Consider the following 24,558-nt stretch of genomic DNA (forward strand, 5'->3'; position numbering starts at 1 on the left):
AGCAGGGAATACCAACAAGTTTATCTCAGTCATGACTATACTCTGTAGGCCAGATGAGACAGTAGGAAATGCTTCTAAATATCAGGCTCCCTAAAGTCAGTGGGGATAATGGAGTTCCAGAATGGCACAAGCCAAGTGACAGCATGTAACCACCAGAGATAAAATGAATGCAATTATTGTAATGAGCAGCTAAGATGGTAATTAGGGAACCCTGACTACAGGGATCTGGGGCAATACATACAGTGTGTTACCAGAGACAAGATAAATGGGGAGGAAACAAAGGTATTATTTGCATATATACTCAACAATGTTAACAATAAGTAAACCAAAGATTAATGGAAAATCATAGCTTTCATAGTTTTGTAAATGAGTACATTTTTAGACTCAGGAGCAGGATCCTGTTAAGGAGAAACCTTAATGGGGGTATACACTAGCAAACAGAAATATATGAGCTATTGAACTGAAACTAATAACCAGGGATTCAAATCCCATCAAGCTCCCATTCCTGCTCCCATTTTGGCTAGGGTGGAGACTTATGAAGGCAGGGGAAGACAAGAAGTTCTACATCAAGTTTTATAGTATATTCAGAGGACATTCAGAACACCATAGTTGTTTCTCTGGTCCTTTAGTATACAGTCAGGTTGGATATTTTTAGTAGCTGGTAGAAACTATGATCACATTGGCTCTCTAACCTGTGGGGTAGAGGTTATTAAGGTAGAAATGGCTAGGCGAAATCACTGAATTTCTTCTTTACCCATAATAGTAAGTCAGAAGCAATATCACATCCCAAATGGAATTATCAAGCTTAGCTTAACCTTCCAAGATACAGAGGAAGTCATTGAATGGGAATATCCTGTTGTTGTTGTTGTTATTGTTCAGTCGTTCAGTCATGTCCAACTCTTTGCAACCCCAAGGACTGCAGCACGCCAGGCTTCCCTGTCCTTCACCATCTCCCAGAGCTTGCTCAAACTCATGCCTATTGAGTCGGTCATGCCATCCAACCATCTTGTCTTCTGTCACCCCCTTCTCCTCCTGCCTTCAATCTTTCCCAGCATCAGGGTCTTTTCTAATGAGTTGACTCTTCACAGAGAGCATTGGAGCCAAAGTATTGGAGCTTCAGCTTCAGCATCAATCCTTCTAATGAATATTCAGATTGATTTCTTTAGGATTGACTGGTTTGATCTCCTTGCAGTCCAAGAGACTCTCAAGAGTCTTCTCCAACATCATAGCTCAAAAGCATCAATTATTCAGTGTTTAGCCTTCTTTATGGTCCAACTCTCACACCCATACATGACTACTGAAAAAAACCATAGCTTTGACTATACGGACCTTTGTCAGCAAAGTAATGTCTCTGCTTTTTAATATGCTGTTTGTCATAGCTTTTCTTCCAAGGAGCAAGTGTCTTTTGATTTTCTGGCTGCAGTCACTCTCTGCAGTGATTTTGGAACCCAAGAAAATAAGGTCTGTCACTGTTTCCATTGTTTTCCCATCATTTGCCATGAAGTGTTGGGCCTGGATGCCATGATTTTCATTTTTTAAATTTGAGTTTCAAGCCAGCCTTTTCAGTTTCCTCTTTCACCTTCATCAAGATGCTCTTTAGTTTCTCTCTGCTTTCTGCCATAAGGGTGGTGTCATCTGCATATCTGAGATTATTGATATTTCTCCCAGCAATCTTGATTCCAGCTTATGCTTCATCCAGCCCAGCATTTTGCATGATGTACTCTGCATAGAAGTTAAATAAGCAGGGTGACAATATAGAGCCTTGAAATACTCCTTTCCCAATTTTGTTCAAGCTGGATTTAAAACAGGCAGAGGAATCAGAGATCAAATCGCCGACATCTGTTGGATCATAGAAAAAGCAAGAGAATTCCAGGATAGCATCTACCTCTGATTCAGTGACTATGCTAAAGCCTTTGACAGTGTGGATCACAAAAAAAACGGTGGAAAATTCTTAAAGAGATGGGAATACCAGACCACCTTACCCACCTCCTGAGAAATCTGTATGCAGGTCAAGAAGAAACAGAACAGAGTATGGAACAATGGACTGGTTCAAAACTGGGAAAGGGGATATCCTATCTCTATTCAATTAATTAACATGCTCCCTGAAAAATTCCAAGTTGGATATTCTAGTTTTATTGAATAAGATTTCCAGAATCTCTGACACATGATCTGATCTAAACATAAGATTATTTTCAATCTTTATGTTAAGAGGATAAAGAGAACGTTACATTTATGTAGGAATAACGGGCTTCCCAGGTGGCACCTTTGTAAAGAATCTGCCTGCCAGTACAGGACATGCAGGAGATAAGGAAATGGTAACCTACTCCAGTATTCTTGCCAGTAAAAATCCCATGGACAGAGGAAACTGGCAGGCTATAGTCCATAGCGTCGCAAAGACTTGGACATAACTAAGCATACACACACAATGGCAGTACACATTTGTTCATGTTGTGTTGTATTTAGTTGCTCAGACACGTCTGACTCTTTGCGACCCTATGGACTCTGGCCCCCCAGGTTCCTCTGTCCATGGGGATTCTCTAGGCAAGAATACTGAAGTGGGTTGTCATGCCCTCCTCCAGGGATCTTCCCAATCCAAGGATCAAACCAGGTTTCCTTCATTGCAGGTGGATTCTTCACCATCTGAGCCACCAGTGTAGCCCAAGAATACTGGAATAGGTAGCCTATCCCTTTTCCAGGGGATCTTCCCAACCCAGGAATCAAACCAGGGTCTCATGCATTGCAGACTTTACCGGCTGAGCTACCAGGGAAGCCCAGTGTTTCTCTAACCCCTATCCAAGCTTTAGCGCATCCCACGAATATTTATTGCTCCAAATATTATAGAAAATATTACTCACTGAAAGTAAGCAAACGTTTTCTGCTTAAAATAGTCTTTTCCCAATCATAACGGGAACATAATTTTTAAAAGGAACTTTTTAAGGAAAAAGAATACAGTGATTGAGTAGGAATGGGGGAAATAAATAAGCCTATGTTGGCAACTGATTTTATTGCACAAACTCCCTTTTAAAACAGAGCTGAGACTGCAGCTTTAATGAAAGGTTCCTACAATTCTTTTGACCAAAATATATTCATTAATTGCCTTCAGTGGGCACCTGATTGGAGAAGGAAATGGCAACCCACTCCAGTATTCTTGCCTGGAGAATCCCGTGGACAGAAGAACCTGGTGGGCTGCCATCTATGGGGTCGCTCAGAGTCAGACAAGACTGAAGCGACTTAGAAGCAGCAGCAGCAGCAGGGCACCTGCATCAGAAGAGCCGACTTGTTGGAAAAAAAACCTGGTGCTGGGAAAAATTGAAAGTAAAAGGAGAAGGGGGCAGCAGATGATGAGATGGTTAGATAGCATCACCAACTCTATGGAGATGAATTTGAAAAAACTCTAGGAGATAGTGGAGGACAGGGGAACCTGGTGTGCTGCAGTCCATGGGGTCACAGAGAGTGGGACATGACTGAAAGACTGAAAAACAAGTACCCCAAAGTGCTCTGATTTGAGGAAAGCCAGACAACTTGTTTGGGTATAACTATCAGGCAACAAAATTGATATGATAGAGTTCTCATCCAGGGTATATAACTCATATTAGAGTTAGAATTAATCTCTGAGAAAATATAGCCTACAGTGATCTTAATTGTTTTGACAAATACAGAACATAATCTTTGCCCACTATATTAATCACACCCTGACCTGGTAAATACAAAATGACAAGTGAGGCCCTTATGATGCCCTAATAAAACACATGAGTGTCGGAAATTGTGAACTAAATCCTGCAAATATTCAGAAGAGAATCTTATTGATGAAGTGTTCAGAAGTTCAGTGGTTTGAGTATGTCAGAACATCCCCTCTTAGGGTGTTCCTTGACACTAGGAAAGATGCACAGTGCTCAGTAGGCATCTTGAAATTTTTAAAACAGTATGCACTCCATTTGGGAATAATGTGCAAACCTATTTATAGGATGACTCAGAAGACTCCCAATTTCAACCAAGATCCAAGAGAAGATTTGACAACAGGTTAAGGCTGTGGCAAAAATTTCTCTGCCATTATCAAATATCATGATAATAGAGAATCTAGGGCAGATATGGATGCTTGGTGGAGTCTTTGGCAAACCAAAGTTGGAGAGTTCCAGTGGAGACCCCTTAAGTTCTAGAGCAACATAATATCTTCTGTGTGCTCAGTTGCTCAGTTGTGTCTGAATTTTTGCAGCCCCATGGACTGTAACCTGCCAAGCTCCTCTGTCCATGGGATTTCCCAGGCAAGAATCCTGGAATAGGTTGCCATCTCCTACTCCAGGGGGCCTTCCCAACCCAGTGACTGAAACCACATCTCTCGCATCTCCTGCATTGACAGGCAAATTCTTTACTACTAGTGCCACTTGGGAAGCTCCTGAACTTCTGTAGCATAAAACAACTTTTCATGTCAAAAGTTGCTCCTGTTAAGTTACTGGGCTCCGGCAGGAATTGAAGGATTTACCAGATCTGCTAATCAGAAACTGCGTATGTCATGTGCATTAAATCTTAGCATCAGCAGGATGTAGCAGCAACCCAGTGGACAATGAGAATGATTCAACTGGATTTAGGCATGGTGGAACTAGAGAACACGAGCAAGGCGCCATGCTATAAGAACCTAGGTCTACTGTACCTTACCTCTTCCTCAACTTAAACCATTGGCCTCATGGAGAAATTTACCATGGTAGAAGAAATTAATTTGAACCTGCCTTATAAATTGCTCTGTTTGATATGTTGGCATGAGCAAAAAATTGCCAATGCCATGTGTGTTAGTCACTCAGTGGTGATTTTGTAACCCAACGGACTGTAGCCCACCAGCCTCTTCTGTCCATGGAATTCTCCAGGCAAGAATACTGCTTTGGGTTACTGTTTCCTTCTCCATGGGATCCTCTCGACCCAGGAATCAAACCCACAGCCCCTGCCACATCACCTGCATTGCAGGCAGATTCTTTACCATCTGAGCCACCAGGGAAGCCCATACTACAGCCCAATTCTGAATTTATTTCCCATCACTCTAATCTTAGGTTCTGCTGGATTTGAAGTTCTAGTTCCCATGAGAGTAAGTTTCTACCAAGGGTACAAGAATGTTTCCACTGAGCCATTAGATACAACTCTCATGTAAGCACTTTGAGTTCTTCATGCTGATTGAATAGAAGTCAAAAAAGGTGGTTCTCAACTAACCTTATGATCATCAGGAGCTAGGATTGCTGCTATATACCAGGTGTAAGGAAGCATATGCATAAACTTAAGACATTTGTTCCGGTATCTGTTGGTGCATGTATGCCTGGAGATGACATGAACGGGCAATTGAAGCAACCATGACTCAACTAGACTGTCAGGACCCAGCCCCTTCAGGGATGAAGATCTGTGCCCTACAGCGGAAGTGGAAGAGATGATGAATGTCAGTTGTAAACTTGAGAACAGTTGCAGTGAGTAAGATCGTAGCTCATGGTGATGTCAAATCTTTCATAGATATTTTGGCTAACTATCAGCTCAAAGAGTTGGTAACGGAAGGTACTTAAGAATTAGAACTTTATCTAAACATTGCAAGGGGCAGATTGTAGGAAAAGCTCTACTGCTCACATTCACATCTTTTGGGCAGTTCTGATCTAACCATAACTCTGGAGCTCTCCATGAGTTCATATTCCCTTTATGCTGATAAAGTCCTGCTTCAAGCACACCCAGATTTCTCTCGACCCAAGGCCTTCCCTGATGCCATGAAAGATCAAAAGGTTCAAATAAGAATGCTGTGCAGGAAGTCTCAAGCAGAACTGAGTCCCTCTACCCACATGAGCGACAATGAGAAAGCACCTTTAGTTATATATTTTTCTCATTCTCTGATCCTACTATTCCTACTCCCTCATTATTAATTCTTGGGATTAATACCAAAAAATAAATTATCTGCATCTAATTCCTTATCTTAAGATTCTGTTTTCAGGCTACTCCAAACTAAGACAGACTCTGATTCAGAACTTACAGTCTATTATTTCAGGCCACAAATGCTCACTGCTATTATACTTCTCAATCTCATTCTAAACAGAAATAAAACTATCTTCAGATCTTCAAATAATTAATTGGATACCTTGTTGAAAATTTTGACTTAGGCTTGGGTTGTAAAGTATTTGTGTGTGTGTTCTAGTTCCTGCCTAATATTTATCCCTGGATCTGAATGTAGCTTTTTATATACACTTCTCAGGGGGCTCTAGTGATAAAGAATCCACATGTCAGCGTGACGATGCAAAAGAAGCCGGTTCAATCCCTGAGTCAGGAAGATCTCCTGGAGTAGGAAATAGCACCCCATTCCAGTATTCTTGCCTGAAAAATTCCAAAGTCCGAGGAGTCTGGCAGGCTGCAATCCAAGGGGCTACAAAGAGTTGGACACGACTCACCACACATGCATACACACACTGGCCATGATAAGACAGTAAATTCAATTTAGGTCTCCCATAATATTCTCATTCACCAACAAAGAGTTATAGTTGATTACTCTGAAATGACCTTCATTTCCTAATCCTTCCCCAAATTCAAGAGGTTTTGCTCAGGTCAGTACTTCTTTGAAGAGTATCCTTCCATAGGGACCAGAATAAACAGGTTAAACTCAGGGAAAAATGGTAACTTTTTAAATACGAATTTAAGCCTTCTAGTGTTCTGCATATTACTGATCTAATTTGATAGGCATGAATCCAAACCATAGATGGGAAATGGCTCTTGTAAGAGAGGATATAAGATTTTAAATATTTAGCACTGCTAAAAATATCAGAAGCACTATTATTGTTTTGCTTTTAAATTGTGGCAAAACACAACATAGTATGAATTATACAATAATTTTTAAATGTACACTTCATATAACAAGTGAATTCACATTGTTGTGCACCATCATCCATCTCTAGAATTCTTTTCATGCTGTGAAACTGAAATTCTCTATCTACTAAACAATAACTTCACATTTCCCTCCCTCTTCTCAAACCCCTGTCCACCACCATTCTCCTTTCTTTCTTGATAAAGTTGTCTAAACTGCATACCTCATATAAATTTAAGTATACAGTGTTTGCGTTGTATAACTGGTTTATTTTATTTAGCATAATATCTTCACTGTTCATCCCTGTTGTATCATTGGCCAGAATTTCATTTCTTTTTAAGGCAGAATAATATTCCATTGTATGGTTAAGCTATTATAGGATATTATTATCTATTCATCTATCAATGGATACTGGTACTATTTCCATTTTGGGGCTATCGTGAATAATATTGTAATGAACAATGCTTGTGCAAATATCTCATTGAGATCCTGCTTTCAATTATTTTGAGCATATGCCCCAAAGAGGAATTATTGGCTCATATGATAATTTTGTGTTTAATCTTTTGAGGAGCTATCATATTATTTTGCATAGTAGCTGCAACATACTATATTCCCACCAATAATACACAAGGATTCCAATTTTTCCACACCCTTACCAACACTTGCAGTTTTCTTTTTTTTTTTTTAATAACAACCATCTTAAAGAACGTGAGATGATATCTCATTGTGGTTTTGATTTGCATTTCCCCAATGAGATGGTTGGATGGATTCACTGACTCTAAGGACATGAGTTTGGGTAAACTCTGGGAGCTGGTGATGGACGGGGAGGTCTGGCAGGCTGCAATTCATGGGGTCACAGAGTCGGACAGGACTGAGCGACTGAACTGAAACTGAATGGTTAGTGATGTTGAACATCTTTTCATGTGCTTATTGGCCCCTAAATATTCTCTAAAGGAATGTCTAAGTAATTTGCCCAGTTTTTAAAATCAGGTTGATTGATTTTTAGTATTGAGTTGTAGAAGTTTTTATATATCTGAGATATTATCTCCTTATAAATATGATTTGCAAAAATTTTCCGCCATGGGGTGGGTTGCCTTTATATCACTGTTGATTGCGTCCTTTGATGAACACAATTTTAAAAAATTTGCTAATGGTTTGACCTTTTTTCTTTATTTTTTAATTGGGGATAATTGCTTTACAATGTTGTGTTGGTTTCTGTTGTACAGCAATTCAAATCAGTCACAATTATATTTATATCTCCTCCCTCTTGAGCCTCCTTCCCCTCTCCAATCCCTCACCTCTAGGTTATCATAGAGTGCCAAGCTGGGCTCCCTTTGTTACACAGCAACTTCGCTCTAGCTCTCCGCTCTACACATGATAGTGTATAAGGACAATGCTACTTTCTCAATTCATTCTACCCTCTTCTTTCTCCACTGTGTCCACAAGTCCATTCTATCTGCATCTCCATTCCCTCTCTGCAAATAGGTCCATCAGTATTATTTTTCTAGAAAAATATTTTGATATTCAGTTTATCTGTTTTTCTTTTGTTGCCTGTGCTTTTGGTGTCATATCCAAGAAATCATTGTCAAATCTGATACTATGAAGACTTTCTCCTTACGTGTCTAGTAAGATGTTTATAGTTTAGATTTTATGTTAAAGTCTTTGATCTATTTTCAATTAAGTTTTGGATATAGTGCAATGTAAGAGTCTTGATTCTTTCTTTTCCATGTGGTTATCCATTTTTTTCAGCATCATTTGTTGAAAAACTGTTCTTTCCCCACTTAATAGTTTTGGTGCCCTGGTTGAAAATAATTTGAATTTATGTATAAAGGTTTTCTTTCTGGAAAACTCTCTGATTCCACTATCTGTTGCTAAGTCACTTGAGTCGTGTCCAACTTTGTGCAGCGCCAGAAAAGGCAGCCCACCAGGCTCCCCCCTCCCTGGGACTCTCCAGGCAAGAACACTGGAGTGGGTTGTCATTTCCTTCTCCAATGCATGAAAGTGAAAAGTGAAAGTGAAGTCCCTCAGTTATGTCCGACTCTCAGTGACCCCATGGACTGCAGCCCACCAGGCTCCTCTGTCCATGGGATTTTCCAGGCAAGAGTACTGGAGTGGGTTGCCATTGCCTTCTCCTATGACCCACCTCCTAGAATAATGGAAATAGAAACTAAAGTAAACAAGCGGGCGCTGCTGCTGCTGCTAAGTCACTTCAGTTGTGTCCGACTCTCTGCGACCCCATAGACAGCAGCCCACCAGGCTTCCCTGTCCCTGGGATTCTCCAGGCAAGAAGACTGGAGTGGGTTGCCATTCCCTTCTCCAATTCCACTGTCTAAGAACAAAGTTGGTGGTCTCACAATCCCTAATTTCAAAGCTTATTATAAAGTTACAGTAATCAAAACATTATAATATTGGCATAAAAACAGACATCCCACTGTCTATGCCTGTCTTTATGCCATTATTATAATGTTTTGATTACTGTAACTTTATAATATGCTTTGAAATTAGGGATTGTGAGACCTCCAACTTTGTTCTTTTTGAAGGTCTTTGACAAGATTCTACATGCACTGGAGATAGATTTTTCTACTTCTGCAAATAAGGCTATTGAGATTTTTGACAGGAATTGCCGTGAATCTGTAGCTCAGCTCGGGTAATATCAACATCTTAACAATATTAATTCCTCTAATCCGTGAACATCGGATGTGTTTCTGTCTATTTATGCCTTCCTTTCTCTCAGTGATGCTGCGTGGTTTTCAGTGTACATGTGTTCTGTTTGCCTGGTTAAGTTTATTCCTAAGTATTTTCTTTTTGCTGCTACTGTAAATGGGATTGTTTCTTAATTAGTTTCTTTATTATTCATTATTAGCATGTAAAAAAACGACAAATGTTTTATATGTTGATTTTGTATCCTTTAAATTTGTTGAATGTGTTTAATAGTTTGAAATATTAGGGAGGAATCTTTAGGATTTTCTACATATAAGAACATTTCATTTACCTGCAGAGAAAATATATAACTTCTGCATTTCCAGTTTGGATGCTTTTTATTTTTCTCGCTTAATTGCTCTGGCTAACACTTAAAGAAAATGCAAAAGTTGGCATCTTTGTCTACTTCCTTGGAGGAAAACCTTTCAGTCTTTCACCATTGATAAGATGTAAACAGTTGCCTTTTCCCTTATATTGCTTAATATTTTGAGACAATTTCCTTCTCTTCCTAGCTTGTTCAGTGTTTTTATCAAAAGAATATTGAATTTTTTACTTCATTAATATGGTGTTTCATACTAATTGATTTTTGTATGTTGAAACATCCTCACAGATCTGGAATAAACCCCACTTGGTAATGGTATGTAATCCTTTCAACATGCTGTTAAATTCTGTTTGCTAGATTTTTGAATCAGTATTCATCAGGGATATTGATCTGTAGTTTTTTTCTTGTAGTATCTTTGTGTGGCTTCAGTATCAGTCTCATAGAATGAGTATAGAAATGTTCCTATTTTTTCAATTTTGGGGGAAGAGTTTGAGGAAGATTTTTGTTAATTTTTCTTTAAATATTTGGTAGAATTTACCAGTGAAGCTGTCTGCCCTTGGGCTTGTCACTGTTGGGATATTTTTGATTACTGATTCAATATCCTTATTGGTTATGGATCTGTTCAAATTTTCAATTTCTTCATGGTTCAGTATTCTTAGGTTGTATGTTTTTAGGACATTATCCTGTTAATTTGCTTGTTAGCTTACAGTTGTTCTAGTATACTTTTTATAATGAAGTATAGTTGATTAAGAATATTATATTAGTTTCTGATGTATAACTTATTGATCTAATATTTTATAGGTTATATTCCACTTAAAGTTATTATAAAATATATTTCCCTGTGCTGTACAATATATTCCTGTTCCTTATTTACTGTGCAGAGAGTAGTTTAATCTCATACCCATATCTCACCTATCCCCTCCTTTCTTCTCCTAACTTATAACCATTAGCTTGTTCGTTGTATCTGTGAGTCTGTTTCTTTTTCAAAATAGTCATGTTTTACTTTTAAAATTCCACATATAAGTGCTAAATACAGTGTTTGTCTCTCCTCTGTCTTATTTCACAAACATAATACTCTTCAGGTCCATCCATGTTTTGCCAATGGCAGAATTTCATATTTTTCACGACTAATATTCCATTGTGTGTGTGTTTATACACCATATTTTCTTTATCAATTTACCTGTTGATGGAGACTTCATTTACTTCCATACTTTGGCTATTGTAAGTAATGTTGCTATGAATATTAGGGTGCATGTGTATTTTCAAATTACTGCACTCATTTTCTTTGGATATATATACAGGAATGGAACTACTGGATATGGAAGATCTATTTTTAGGTTTTTGAGGAACGTCCATACTGTTCTTCGTAGTGACTGCACCCTTTTATAGTCCTATCAAGACTGTATTCCCTTTTCTCCACATCGTCACCAACACTTGTTTTCTGTGGACATTTTAACAGGTGTAACATGATATCTCATAAGTTTCATTGGCATTCCTTTGATGATTAGCAACATTGAGCATTTTTTCATGTGCATGCTGGCCATCTGTACACCTTCTTTGGAAAAATGTCTATTCAAGTCTTCTGCCCATTTTTGATTGGGTTCTTTGATTTTTTGATATTAAATTATATGAGCTATTTATAAATTTTTATATTAATTCTTAATCATATCATTTGCAAATGATATATTTGGAAGGTAATTATATAATGGAAGGAAATCATATATTTCCTTTCATTCAGTAGGCTGCCTTTTGCTTTGTCTATGGTTTCCTTGCTGTGCAAAAGATTTTGATTTTACCTCCCATTGGTTTATTTCTGCTTTTGTTTCTTTTGCCTTAGGAGACAGATGCCAAAAATATTGCTACTGTTTAAGTCAAAGAATGTTCTACTTTCTCTTGTAGGTTGTTTAGTTTCAGGTCTACATTTAGATCTTTAATACATGTTGAGTTTATATTTGTATTAAAGTGTGAGGACATGTTTTAATTTTTCTTTTATGTGAAGCTATCCAGTTTTACCAGCATAACTTATTGAAGAGGCTGTCTTTTCTTCATTGTGTATTCTTGCCTCTTTTGTCACAGATTGATGACCATTATGGTGTAGGCTTATATCTGAGTTCTCTGTTCCATTCCATTGATCTGCGTCTGATGTTAGGTTAGTCATTCTTGCCTTCTTTTGGTTATTTGCATGGAGTATTTCCCTTTCCCCTTTCCTTTCACTTTTAACTTTTGTGTTTCTTTAGATCTAATGTGAGTCACTTGTAGACAACCTATAGCTGGACATTTGAAAAATATCCACCTCTCCCAGTCTTTACAAATTGGCTCTGTGAAGGGAAAGGCCTTCACTCATTAACCTGACATAAATACTGAAGAGTTTTTTCAGGCCTTTTTAAGCATGCCTATTTCCTGGATCTCTGTGCTTTTCCCATTCAATATTCCAGTTTTCATGGCTGCTTATTAAATGTCTTAGATTTTCCTCAGAGTTTCATCTCGGCTTCTTCTCAGGGTCTTAGATGCTCTTTGTGTTTCTCTGCCCATACTTTCTTGCCCCAGTAGCTCACAGATTTGTAACCTTCCTATAGTTCTTAGATGCCATGGTGCCTGCCACTGCTTTCAGTGAGCTCCAATCTGATATCCAAACCATGCCACCATTTCCACCATAGCTCCCTATTAGGCAAAACAAAACCCAGTTACTTAAGGAAGCCAAAGACAGCCCAGAACAATGCAAACAAGTTTGACTTTTCCCCCCATTGCATGGGAGGAAACAGGAATTGCACAGCTTCCTCCTGACCATGCTTTGCCAGGGAAGAGGCAGTTATGGGTAAGCAAAAACATGCAAAAATTTCGTTCCATAGTAAGTGTAGCTTTTTCTTTGTTAAACATCTGTATGGCTACTACAAATCCATAACTGGTTTCTAGAGGTCCCACAAAGCTACTTTGGTCAGTGTTTGATCTTTACTTTGTGTTTCCACGAGTGAACCCAGGCCTAGAGCTTCCTAGTCTGCTCCTTGCCATTGGCACTCCTCGGCACTAACATTTTTTTAAAACATTATTAATGACCTATTGTAGTTAATACAGTTCATTTTATTACCTTAAAAATTCCACATCTTCAACCATAAGTACTGACCTCTTTGATTTGGTTATTAGACAATGACACAGCAACAGAGATCATATGACTTATCCATTACCAGCAAATTTAGTGATCACAGTATTGTGAATGCTTATTTTGCTTGATGATTCAGCTGTACACAGTATTTTATAGACTGTTATACTTCCACTGTCTGAAAGTTGTCATACATATTATTGATGCTCAAAAGTGATGATGTCGTCTTAATGACACATTGAGCCTATTTATCCATGACCTAAGCCATGAGCCAACTGTTTATAAAAGCTGACTTCTAAAATTAAAGTTGACTTCATATTCTTCAACACTTAGTGAAGGAAAAGCTACAGATCTTCTGAAGATAATCTATGTTTCCTGGATACTTTAGGTCCTTGGAAGTATATAAAGTTTTTATCTTTTAAATCATCAATTGTAGCTCAGAAAGTCAGAAGTTGAGATTTATCTAATTTCCACCCATCAGGAATATGCATCCTCTATTATCCCAGCGTGCTATTTTTGGAGGAAATATCTCAGATAACTCTATTTGCTTGAGATTAATTACTTCTTCTCTATCTTCTCAAATATACTATATATTCAGTTATGTTTCAGTCCATGTTCACATACTGCTTTGTAGATACTTTTCAGGTGTCTGACTCTTTAGCCTCCTTGAATAAATTATATAATAATCATTCTTAGTCCACATCTCGTTATTCAAGAAGTAACTGCAATTCTTTCTTACACTGCTATCACAAATATCCTTTCTCACTAGTATCAGCCCCTTTCAGGTGTCATTTCCTCATAAATTATTAATTATACACAGACACTGCTTGCTTTTATCACCATTCCACTGTAGAACCCCAAATTTCCTACTGGATAATGGTCACACTGCTTCGTGACCCTCCTTAGTTTAGCCTTATACTACACTTCCACATTTATGTTCCCCTGTCTGCATCATGTTTCCTGTGACTGCACTTGTTTTCAGACCTGAACATATGCTGTTCTTTTTTCCTTGAATGCTCATCCCAGTCATCTACCTTACCAAATTTATTCATTATACATTTCATTCATGTAGCATATATTTAATTATTGTTTTCTCATTTCTAAATTGTATCTCTTGCATTAATCCTTCCCCAAATGCTTCAGTCCCCAATGTGTTCTGATTTCTTTTGCCTTATACAGCAGTCATTTCTTTATCTTCCCCATTTGGCACATTGAGTACAATTTCTTGGCATATTTACTTATCTTTTTTCTGCCTATATCCTATGTTCTCAGCTAGACTGTATGTTTCTCAAAGCCAGGAAACAAACAGTAAAGCTTGTTACAGTGCTCTCAGCAGTATTTACATTTAATTATGTACCTGAACACTTATTATTTTCCTTGACCACAAGAGAAATGATGGGCAGTGTTGATGTTTACTCAATAAGCTTTGGTAAAACAAATAGAACCAATGACTTTTTTCCAGAAATCACACCCATAAAACATTGCTCACTCTCCTGTATTAAAACATTTAATTCAAATTTAAGGGCAAAGTCAATGGCATTGTCTAGATGCTCCTCTGATGTCTGCTGACTATTTTTCAGGATTTGCCAAGAAGCTTTTGAATTTTAAAAGTTTCTTGGCTAGTGTGAAGAATACTTCTTTCAACCCATTAAATCATAGAATGCATAAACCAAGAGAGTTATGCCATGCTCAAGTGTTAATAAGAAAAGTTGCCAGTAAGCTCAACTTAGGACCTGGCTCAGAGAATGCATTCCATATATAGTTGTGAATCAATATCAGTGGTTGCCTTTCTCAGCGTTTACACAAATTAAGGGAGCAGGGCAGTTGAAACAGTGGTTTACTGATTTAGTGCTGGAAACCACTGTACACCTATTGTGGTGGATCCTCCATCAATAGATCATTCTCAGCCTGGGTGGTATTTTCATCACCTTGTGGAGATGAGCAGTGATTTGAACAGAACTATCTTTAAATAAGGCTCTCCATGTGGCACAGACAGTTAATCTGCCTGCAATGCAGAAGACCCGGCTTCGAACCCTGGGTCAGGAAGATCACTTGGAGAAGGAAATGGCCACCTGCTCCAGTATTCTTACCTGAAGAATTATATGGACAGAGAAGCCTGTTGGACTACAGTCCATAGGAACATTTTGGACTAAGTGTTTCTTCATCCACAATTCCTCATCTCTTTGGGACTTTGTGTCTAAGCTGATATAAAGCATAGGTGTCCTTGTCTCCCAATATGTTACTACATTGCTAAGAAATAAAACGTTTTACCAGAAGTCTTCTAGAGACATACTATAACTCGCTAACCTGTAGAGATCATTCAAATGGGAGGAATTTCAAGAACTCAGATGAATATGTTTTTTCCCCCTCACTCCTCAAGCCATAGCTGAAAGATTACAGCACACTCTTTCTTAGTAGTGAGACAGCGGCCCTCTTTCTGTAGTTGAGATAAAAATATTTTGAAATGAATAAAATATTTTAAAATTAATGGACCTCTCTATAATTTTTTTCTTGATTCAATTTCTTCTGAGAACACATTAAGTTTCATAAGTTTAGCCCAGGGCTAAACATGGCCCAGAAAATTCTAACACATGATTTTCTCATTAGATTCACTTTGAAAGCGAATAAAAACCACATGGAAAAACACACACAAAAAATAAATTCCTGGACAATAAAGATGATCCAGAGTTTTCTTTACATGTCACTTACCTACTCTTATACCCAATTTCTAAAAACACAAAGTATTTTTAATCAGTTTTCAAGAAGATGCTCCAATCTTCTATAAGCATGCATTCAAAGGAGGAAAACATTCTTCAGGTGTCAAGATTAAATGTGTTTATTTCGAGTTAGTGGATACAGTGGTATTTTAGATACCAGCACTCCAAGCTACACCTATGTATTTGCCTCTAAACCTTCACACGTTGTCAGTTTCCATTCCTCTAACATTCCATCATTGGGCTTCCTATTACTAGCAAAGTCATAGTTCAGTTTTTTTTTTTTTTTTTAAGTAAGAGCAAGATGATCACCACATTGTGCTTCCAGTGCCCCCAGAAGGATTATAATTCTTTTAAACAAAGGTTTATTGTTTTCAGTAGGGGGGGAAATTGATAACAAGAGCACTAGTAATGGCACGACTAGAAGAGAAAGAACAGAATACAGATTAAAAGAAACATTTTAGGCTGGATGAGTTAGTTTCTCCTTCGTAAAAACTCCACATAATATTATGGACATGATGTCAAAGTTAAATTGTTCAATTTGTGGGCCACACACTTAAGCGCATTGGCTAGTACATTTTTGCACTTAAACAGAAGCAATACAAGCTTTATGTTCTACCATTACACTTCCAGTTTGTCACTTATTAATATACCTGCCAACCTAATGATTCTTGCATGCATTAGAGTTTGCTTTTGTAGAGTTAATTTTATTTTCCCCATCCCTCCCACTCCCGTAAACACTGCAATGTGAACTCTGCCCAATTTTATGAGAATGTTGCAAAGGACAGCTCTGTGCCACCTCGGGACAGGAATTTCCTGTCTCTTCCCCAGGCTAGAGACGGATCAGTGGTATTGATCTCCTCTCACCTTACATGCAAACAGACACTGTTCCTTATTTCCCCCATGCCAGAGGCATATGAGTCAGCAGGTATGCATACAAAAATGGAATCAAAAAGGAAAAAAAAAAAAAAAGAAAAAGAAAGAAAAAGCTTTCTTGTTAAAGCCTATCGTCCTAGAAGGAATCCATTGCTTTGAATTCACTTAAAGCCTGTACAGGCGAAATGTGTTTCTTCTGAGAACCTCGTCTCACTCGTGTCTGGAATTCTTCAGGCTTTTCTCTCTTCACAAGGGGCTTCTTCTCTGGTGCCTTCATCTTCCAGGACACGACAGGTGAGTTGACAGCTGCTGTCCCATAGACCTTCTGGTATTTTGTTGAGGCCACATACGATGCTTTCACCGTAAGGACAACAGCATTCATCAGGTTTTTAGCTGCCTGGATGAGTGACGTGGCACTGTCCAGCTAGAGTAGAAGAATGAGATAAAAGTGGGTTAGTCAAGGCCCAGCATTCAGAAGATGGAGGTGCAATTTCACAGTTAAAACAAAGTTGCGTCTGTGCAGGTATACAGTATTTCCATAAAGGAGCAGATTATTACATGATAAGGTGAATAGGTTAAAAAACAGTCACCCGTCTTCTATTCCTAATCCCACCAGAAGAAGGAGAAAAAAAGGGGATATTTGATGATACACAGTTTTCTAAAATCTCAATACCTTTAAAGACAAAACTTTTTTTTCATCACGTAAGAATTCCAACATAACAGAAATTTTCCAAAGTTGAACAGCTAATGTTATTACATTAGGCTGACTGGTAATGATAACAATTACTTAAATGTTTGAAAAGCATTTGGCAGGCACTGAAGAATAAAAAGTTATAAAGGTTTTCCATCTCAGTTTTATGGTCCTCCCAGTGAAAGTGTCTATTTATAAATAATTTCTCCACCCTGACCTCTGGATTGATAGGGATGCAGGCAGCTAGACAGAAGAATATATCCATGGATACATTGACTTTTTAATTAGATGTCTGATATTCTACAGTATCTATCTGACTTTTCTCAGGTCTTAAATGTACCTCATATAAAAATATCAACAATCGTGTTAGGTGTGTTTAGATCAGAGAGCACTCAATAAGACCCCCCTATTCATGTACTAAATGAAATATTGTTTTTTTTTAAGAAGTGCCAAATGCTACTTTAAGAACTTTTCCCCACTCAACTCTCACAACAATGCTATGACGTAGGTATTACTGTCATTGCCACCATATGGTGAGAGATCTAGTGTACGCAGAGATCTAGTAATTTTCTCAAGTTTACACAGCTTAAGTGATAGGGTCCTTCAAGACTGTACTACTGTGCCATACTGCCACCCTATTGGGTAGGAGGACTTTAAAATTGTTAAGACAAGTCACAGCTTAGAGCAGCATAGGTGTGGAAATTCACATCCAGACTCTAAGGCCAGGGATTTTTCAAGTTACCTCTTTTCTGCTTTTCACCAGTTAGGCAGCATGTTACATACTTCATACTAGACCATTCAATATCTGTTTCAAACTCCTGGACCACAAAAGCTGAAAAAGTTCAAAACTGCATTTCCCAGACTCCCATTCAGTCAGGACTGTATGTGTCACCCAGTGACAGGAAAGAATTAACAGCTGGACTACAAATAATACTCCAGCTTCAGGGATGCCTGAATGTAATCGGCTCTTCAAACTTATAGTATCAGTTAAGGAAACGTATCCCATTGCAGCTAAATGAGGATATCAAGGCTGTTGCTATGGAACGTGCTCCTAGTTGCTGAGGCTGTTCACTGTATAACTTGTAATCAATGACTGTAGCTACATCAGAGAATGGGAATGAGGCATACAACCTTCTGGGTGTGAGGAATTAACAGTGTTTATGCCCAGTGACCCCAAACACTGTGACTCTCCAGGTGATATGACCTGCATTCACTTAACTTGTCATTTCCTGTGAACCAAGCAAGTCTCAAGTGGTGACTGGGGACATCAGATGTTATATCTAAGGGCTCTATTATGTTGTCCTGGCTATTATCTGTTTTACATCCTGTATTAAAGCTAAATAAACATATTCTGAGCTTAAAAAATTCTATGAGAAATAAACTCAATTCTTCTACCACAAAAAGCTTATAAAATCAGGTCATTGGAGAAGACAACAGAAGGAGCTTTTTAAGTATGAATTTCTTACAATGCCATAAAATTAAGGCTTCACCATACACACACACTCATACATACACACATAAATTAAACATCAGTATTACACTGACTCCACAATAAAATAGAGAAGCAGAGATTTGTGGATTAGAGCCATGACTCAAGGAATATATAATTGACTGCTTTGCAAATTAAATCAACCAAATGGATAGAGTAATTACTTACATTACCAATTCTATTACACTGTATAAGATGTCCATATACCAAAATAACCGTTTAACCAATAATTTTTACTTTATACAGCATAAATTTCTAAAGTCAGCTAAGAAAAAGAAAATTCTAGATTATTCACATTAATAGAATGGAAGCCAAGCACAGATTAGTGCAGTGATGTTCTAAATATGGTCTCTGAACCAGCAATATCAGCATCACCTGGGAACCTTTTCAAAATGCAATCTCTTAGGCCAATCCCAAAATTCCAGAATAAAAAACTGGTAATCCAGGAGATTCTGATTTATGCCAAAGGTTGAGAACCTCTGGATTAATGAAACCCAAAGACTATCTCAAGGCTTGTTTCATCCAATGATTTCAAGACTTTCACCATCCACAAGTTTGGTAACATCACAGCTCATTAACTGATTGAATTTCACTTTTTCACCTTCAATGATACTTTCAGGTAGGAATATAAATAATGAAGAAAAGAGATAAGATAGCAACGTGCTGGGACAATTAGGAGATCAATCATGCTTTCTTTAGAGCTAGATACAATACCCCTCAGCCAATTGACAGTTCCCCATAAAAGTCTGTCAGGTTTCAAAAACGAGCAATATTCATTCACAAAGTTAGTTGATTCTATTGTGGGCTATGAGCGAAGAGAGGATAGAATGATATTAATACATCAGGGACAGTTGTGTTGATTTGTTTTGGAGCAACAGAATTAGTAGAAGTAGAATAAGACAAAGTATGTCTATTGTATTTTAAATTGTCCTTGGAAAAGCAAATCTTGGGAGAACTGAGTAAGTTCAAAGAGAAGAATTACAAGTAATCTGGAGATTTTTACCACAGATTCCATTTTCAGATAGATGGTGTCTAATTCTGCTGCAAAAATATGATAGCCTCTTTCTTCTTCAGAACCCCTTTGTTCTCCCAGCCTGACGCACGAATCCTGTGAATAAACCTAACACATTGGTTGAGAGTGAGATGATTCTGCATGATTGAGCCAATGATTTTGTTCAAACCACCTGGTAGGGGAGGTACTAAACTTATGGCAAGGCAAAATGAGGGGTGAGGTCCAGCTAAGCCAGAGCAAATACATTCCAAGATAGTAAGGCCAATCCAAAATCAATGCAAAATTTGACTTTTTCTTAAAAATTGAATTCCCTAAGGGTAAATTTTACCATTTGCTCTTTACCCACCATAATGATTTAGATCATTTTCAGCACCATCATAATCTGTTTTATTTAAAAATGGGTTTCCTTTATACTTGTCCAAAACAGCATTGAGACCTGGTTTCCAAGTGGAACATTTTGTTAAAAATTCACTTTCTAAAGAAAATACCTTAGAAACCATAAAGCTACATTTCAAGATAATATTTAAACAGAAGGTTTATGAAAACTTATTTCACATAACGGCATTCTATTTCGTGATGTATACTGTAACTAAGGCATTTTCAAAAAAAAACATGTTAAAGAATATGTGTAAACGAAGTTCTTATAATAACAACCAACATTGATTGAATGTTTAGAAGTTGCTTGGCATTGCTTTAGTCCTTTTAGTTAATTTTCATGACTCAAGAGTCAAAGGAGAAGGCAATGGCAACCCACTCCAGTACTCTTGCCTGGAAAATCCCCTGGACGGAGGTAGGCTGCAGTCCAAGGGGTCTCTAGGAGTTGGACACGACTGAGCGACTTCACTTTCACTTTTCACTTTCATGCATTAGAGAAGGAAATGGCAACCCACTCCAGTATTCTTGACTGGAGAATCCCAGGGATGGAGGAGCCTGGTGGGCTGCCGTCTATGGGGTCGCACAGAGTCGTACACGACTGAAGCAACTTAGCAGCAGCAGCGGCAGAGTCAAAAATCCTTCAAATAGAAACCTCTACAACACCTTTTACAGATGAAGAAAGGAAAACTTAGGGAGGTGAGGTAAGGTAAATTGTTCTTGTTCAGTTCAGTTCAGTCACTCAGTCGTGTCCAACTCTTTGTGACCCCATGAACCGCAGCACGCCAGGCCTCCCTGTCCATCACTGACTCCTGGAGTCCACCCAAACTTATGTCCATTGAGTCGGTGATGCCATCCAACCATCTCATCCTCTGTCGTCCCCTTCTCCTCCTGCCCTCAATCCCTCCCAGCATCAAGGTCTTTTCAAATGAGTCAGCTGTTCGCATCAGGTGGCCAAAGTATTGGAGTTTCAGCTTCAACATCAGTCCCTCCAATGAACACCCAGGACTGATCTCCTTTAGGATGGAGTGGTTGGATCTCCTTGTTGTCCAAGGGACTCTCAAGAGTCTTCTCCAACACCACAGTTCAAAAGCATCAATTCTTCGGCACTCAGCTTTCTTTATAGACCAACTCTCACATCCATACATGACCACTGGAAAAACCATAGCCTTGACTAGACGGACCTTTGTTGACAAAGTAATGTCTCTGCTTTTGAATATGCTGTCTAGGTTGGTCATAACTTTCCTTCCAAGTAGTAAGCATCTTAATTTCATTGCTGCAGTCACCATCTGCAGTGATTTTGGAGCCCCCCAAAATAAAGTCAGCCACTGTTTCCACTGTTTCCCCATCCATTTGCCATGAAGTGATGGGACCAGATACCATGAATCGGCAAAGTAGGAATCAGGACCCGTACTATCCTTTTCTCATCAAAGCCGAACAGCTGAATCACTATACTGCGTTACTTCCCTTAAGCCTCACTCAGTTTCTGGGATCTTGTTTCTCAGTCACAACCTGTCATTCAAAATGAACAGATCTCAATTATTAACTCTGTCTGGGCATCCTACGGGCTTCCCAGGTGGCTCAGTGGTAAAGAATCTGCCTGCCAGTGCAGGAGATGCAAGAGGTGTGGGTTCAATCCCTGGGTCGGGAAGATCTCCTGGAGCAGGAAATGGCAACTCACTCTAGTATTCCTGCCTGGAAAGTTCCATGGACAGAGGAGTCTGGTGAGCAACAGCCCACAGGGTCACAAAAGAGTCAGACATGACTGATCACACATGAACAGGGAATCCTATAAACATCATGACTGAGTCTAGCGAGAGCTTCTATCTCCTGATCTGTGTCTTATCCTCAGAGCCTGGATTCTTTATAACTTTGTCTCTGGGTGTTGGATGTGCAGCATGCATGCATACTAAGTCGCTTCAGTCCTATCTGTCTCTTTAAGACCTTATAGACTGTAGTCCGGCAGGCTCCTCTGTGCATGGGATTCTTTATGCAAGAATACTGGAGCGTGTTGCTATGCCCTCCTCCAGGGGCTCTTCCTAACCCAGGGATGGAACCCATATCTCTTGCATGGAACCCACATCTCTCTTTACCTCTGAGTCACTGGGGAAGCTTTCAGGTGTGCTATTGCCCAGTAATCCTTCCTGGCCCTTATGCTGTTCTCCTGGCTTGGATTCACCATAATGGCAGCAATGTCTGGGGTCTGAGCCCTGCAGATTTGTCTTGTACTTGCTCAGTTTCTCTGAAGCACATTCAATCTATGGCAGTAATGACTGGCTCTACACTCAGGTGGAGCTCAGCTACTCTGATGAGTGTTCTAAGCCTTTAACTGGGCTGGTCTTCCTAGCTTAATAAGTCTCAAAGGTACCCTAGTCATTCCTCAAGCTGGCCTACATATATACTGACTAGACTCACCCACAGAAAGATACTTGTATATTTTCCTGTTCAAAGGCCTTTCTACTTCTTTGAGTATGCACATGCCCATGTGAACTCTCTCATGCTGGATTCTTTGCAACCCCATGGACTGTAGCCCACCAGGCTCCTCTGTCCATGGGATTCTCCAGGCAAGAAATTCGAGTGGGTTGCCATTTCCTCCTCTAAGCGATCTTCCTGATCCAGGGATCAGACCTGCATCTCCCGTGTTTCCTGCATTGTAGGCAGATTCTTTACCACTTGAGCCATTGGGGAAGTCCTAAAATTCCTCTATCAAGTCTAAGACAAGTGGCTACTTAATTAAAAAAAAAATAATAGCTTACATTTAGCATATGTGACACTGAGTCATTCTCTGGACTGGCTTCTCAAGTTTCCCTTCTCTCACCCAATCTCATTATGATAGATGAAATACTATTGTGTTCAACCGGGACTTGGAAGGGCCATACAGCTTGTCCTGTATCATGATGGTAGTAAGTGGTAAAGCCAAGATTCAATCCCAGAAAGCCTAATTCCAGAGTCCATGCTCTATCCATTGCTTCGTGCTGTTTTCCCAGAGTTGTGATAGCAGACGAATCCACAGTCCTAAATTTCATCAAACTGTGCTAGACTAAGTCTCCCCATTCCATCCCATAGGTGTCTGTTGTCCCTAACCACAGAAATTAGGCTTCTTCTAATTCTGTCATTATTCTTTTTAAAATATCAAAGCACTATTTTAAAAAGGCAACAGATGTTTGCTCACATCTTGTTCTATTACAGTCCATGAAAAGCAAATAGGGGTGGGAGAACTGTTTTACAGTCATTTTTATAGAGTTTTTCTGGCTCTTTTTCTGCCTCTCTTACCACTCTATTCTTCTTCACCTCATTTAACACCTAATAGATATTTTTTTCCCTGCATTTTCTTATTTTGTGTTTTGAATAGGGAGAAATACTAAGGGGAAGACTTTCCTGAATTATGATTCTTCCATTAATCAATATTTGTGCTAATTCCTCATGTCAAAGCTGAAGATTGTTGTGAAAAGTGCTTATAATGAATCTTTAAAGTTTAGAGGATCATCTGGAGATTTCGGAAACCCCATGTCCTTAAGTTTTATGCTATTTCATTAACATGGGGTTAATATTGCAAGAGGTGCTTAGTTTCAGTAGAAAAAGAATTTGACACAAACGTGACTGCAAGACTCAAATCACACATGAGGGTGCAACTACATTCTTGAAACACTAATTATCATTTACTCTACCTTACATCCATCTACTTACACATTTATTCATCTAAGGATTTCTTCACAATAGATACCGATCGTAACTATGTTGTGTCAACCACTGGGCTTAAGTGTTGGGTATACAAATATTAAACCAAAAGATTTAATTTTTGTTCAGTTTCTAAGTCAAGTCCAACTCTTTGTGATTCCTATGAAGTTTTAATGCTCTATTATATATCCTTTAGTTGGATGTGAGGTGCTAAAATCCCAGAAAATAGAGGAATCTACCTTGAATCAGATAGGGATAGGGTAGGATAATAAAGCTTACTGGTGGACATGATGTCTAAGCTCACTTTGATGGACTGAACAGAACATTGTTGGTGCCTAGATGGTTAAGAATGCTGAAGAAGGACAATTTTAAATATCATACAGATGGGTGTATATGGATGAATTCATCCAGGTGATATTAATAGAAACAAGAGGGATGCTGCAGTGCTCAACTGTTGAGTTTAACTGTGGACAAATGGAGTAGTGTGTGTGCTATAAGTAAGCAGAGTGAGTTATCAGAGAGAGAGCTGAAATTCTGTGAGTGAAATTCAAGAAAACCATGTTTTGTTTATATCAGTTTTCCCAGTTCTGCATACTCTAAGTATACAACTTATGTCAATTTCTGATTTCTTCTTCCCTTCACATTCCTTATTTAGTGTTTCTACAGAGAGACATGATAGAATGTAGATGAAATATTAAATCCATATTCTGCCCTCAGGTCAAAAAGCCCAGTGAATCTACTAAAATTTTTTTCAGCATTATACTTCTACTACCAAAATCAATATTCTTTTAAT

General features: G+C 38.6%; 1 protein-coding gene across 3 annotated transcripts in view; it reads right to left on the minus strand.

Moving 5' to 3' along the window:
- The window catches only part of CTNNA2 (catenin alpha 2), a 1,396,988-nt gene continuing 1,388,107 nt past the window's right edge, over positions 15,678-24,558 (minus strand). For 2 of the 3 annotated variants that reach the window (XM_005686768.2, XM_005686767.2), the window contains one exon: positions 15,678-16,947. In XM_005686768.2, the coding sequence (XP_005686825.1) occupies positions 16,660-16,947 (288 nt within the window). In that variant the 3' untranslated portion in view covers positions 15,678-16,659. Of the gene's footprint in view, positions 16,948-19,706; positions 19,824-24,558 lie in introns of all 3 variants that reach the window. The other variant, XM_013967725.2, reaches the window with a different exon arrangement.

Source organism: Capra hircus, chromosome 11, assembly GCF_001704415.2.
Source record: "Capra hircus breed San Clemente chromosome 11, ASM170441v1, whole genome shotgun sequence".
Classification (NCBI taxonomy): Eukaryota; Metazoa; Chordata; class Mammalia; order Artiodactyla; family Bovidae; genus Capra; species Capra hircus.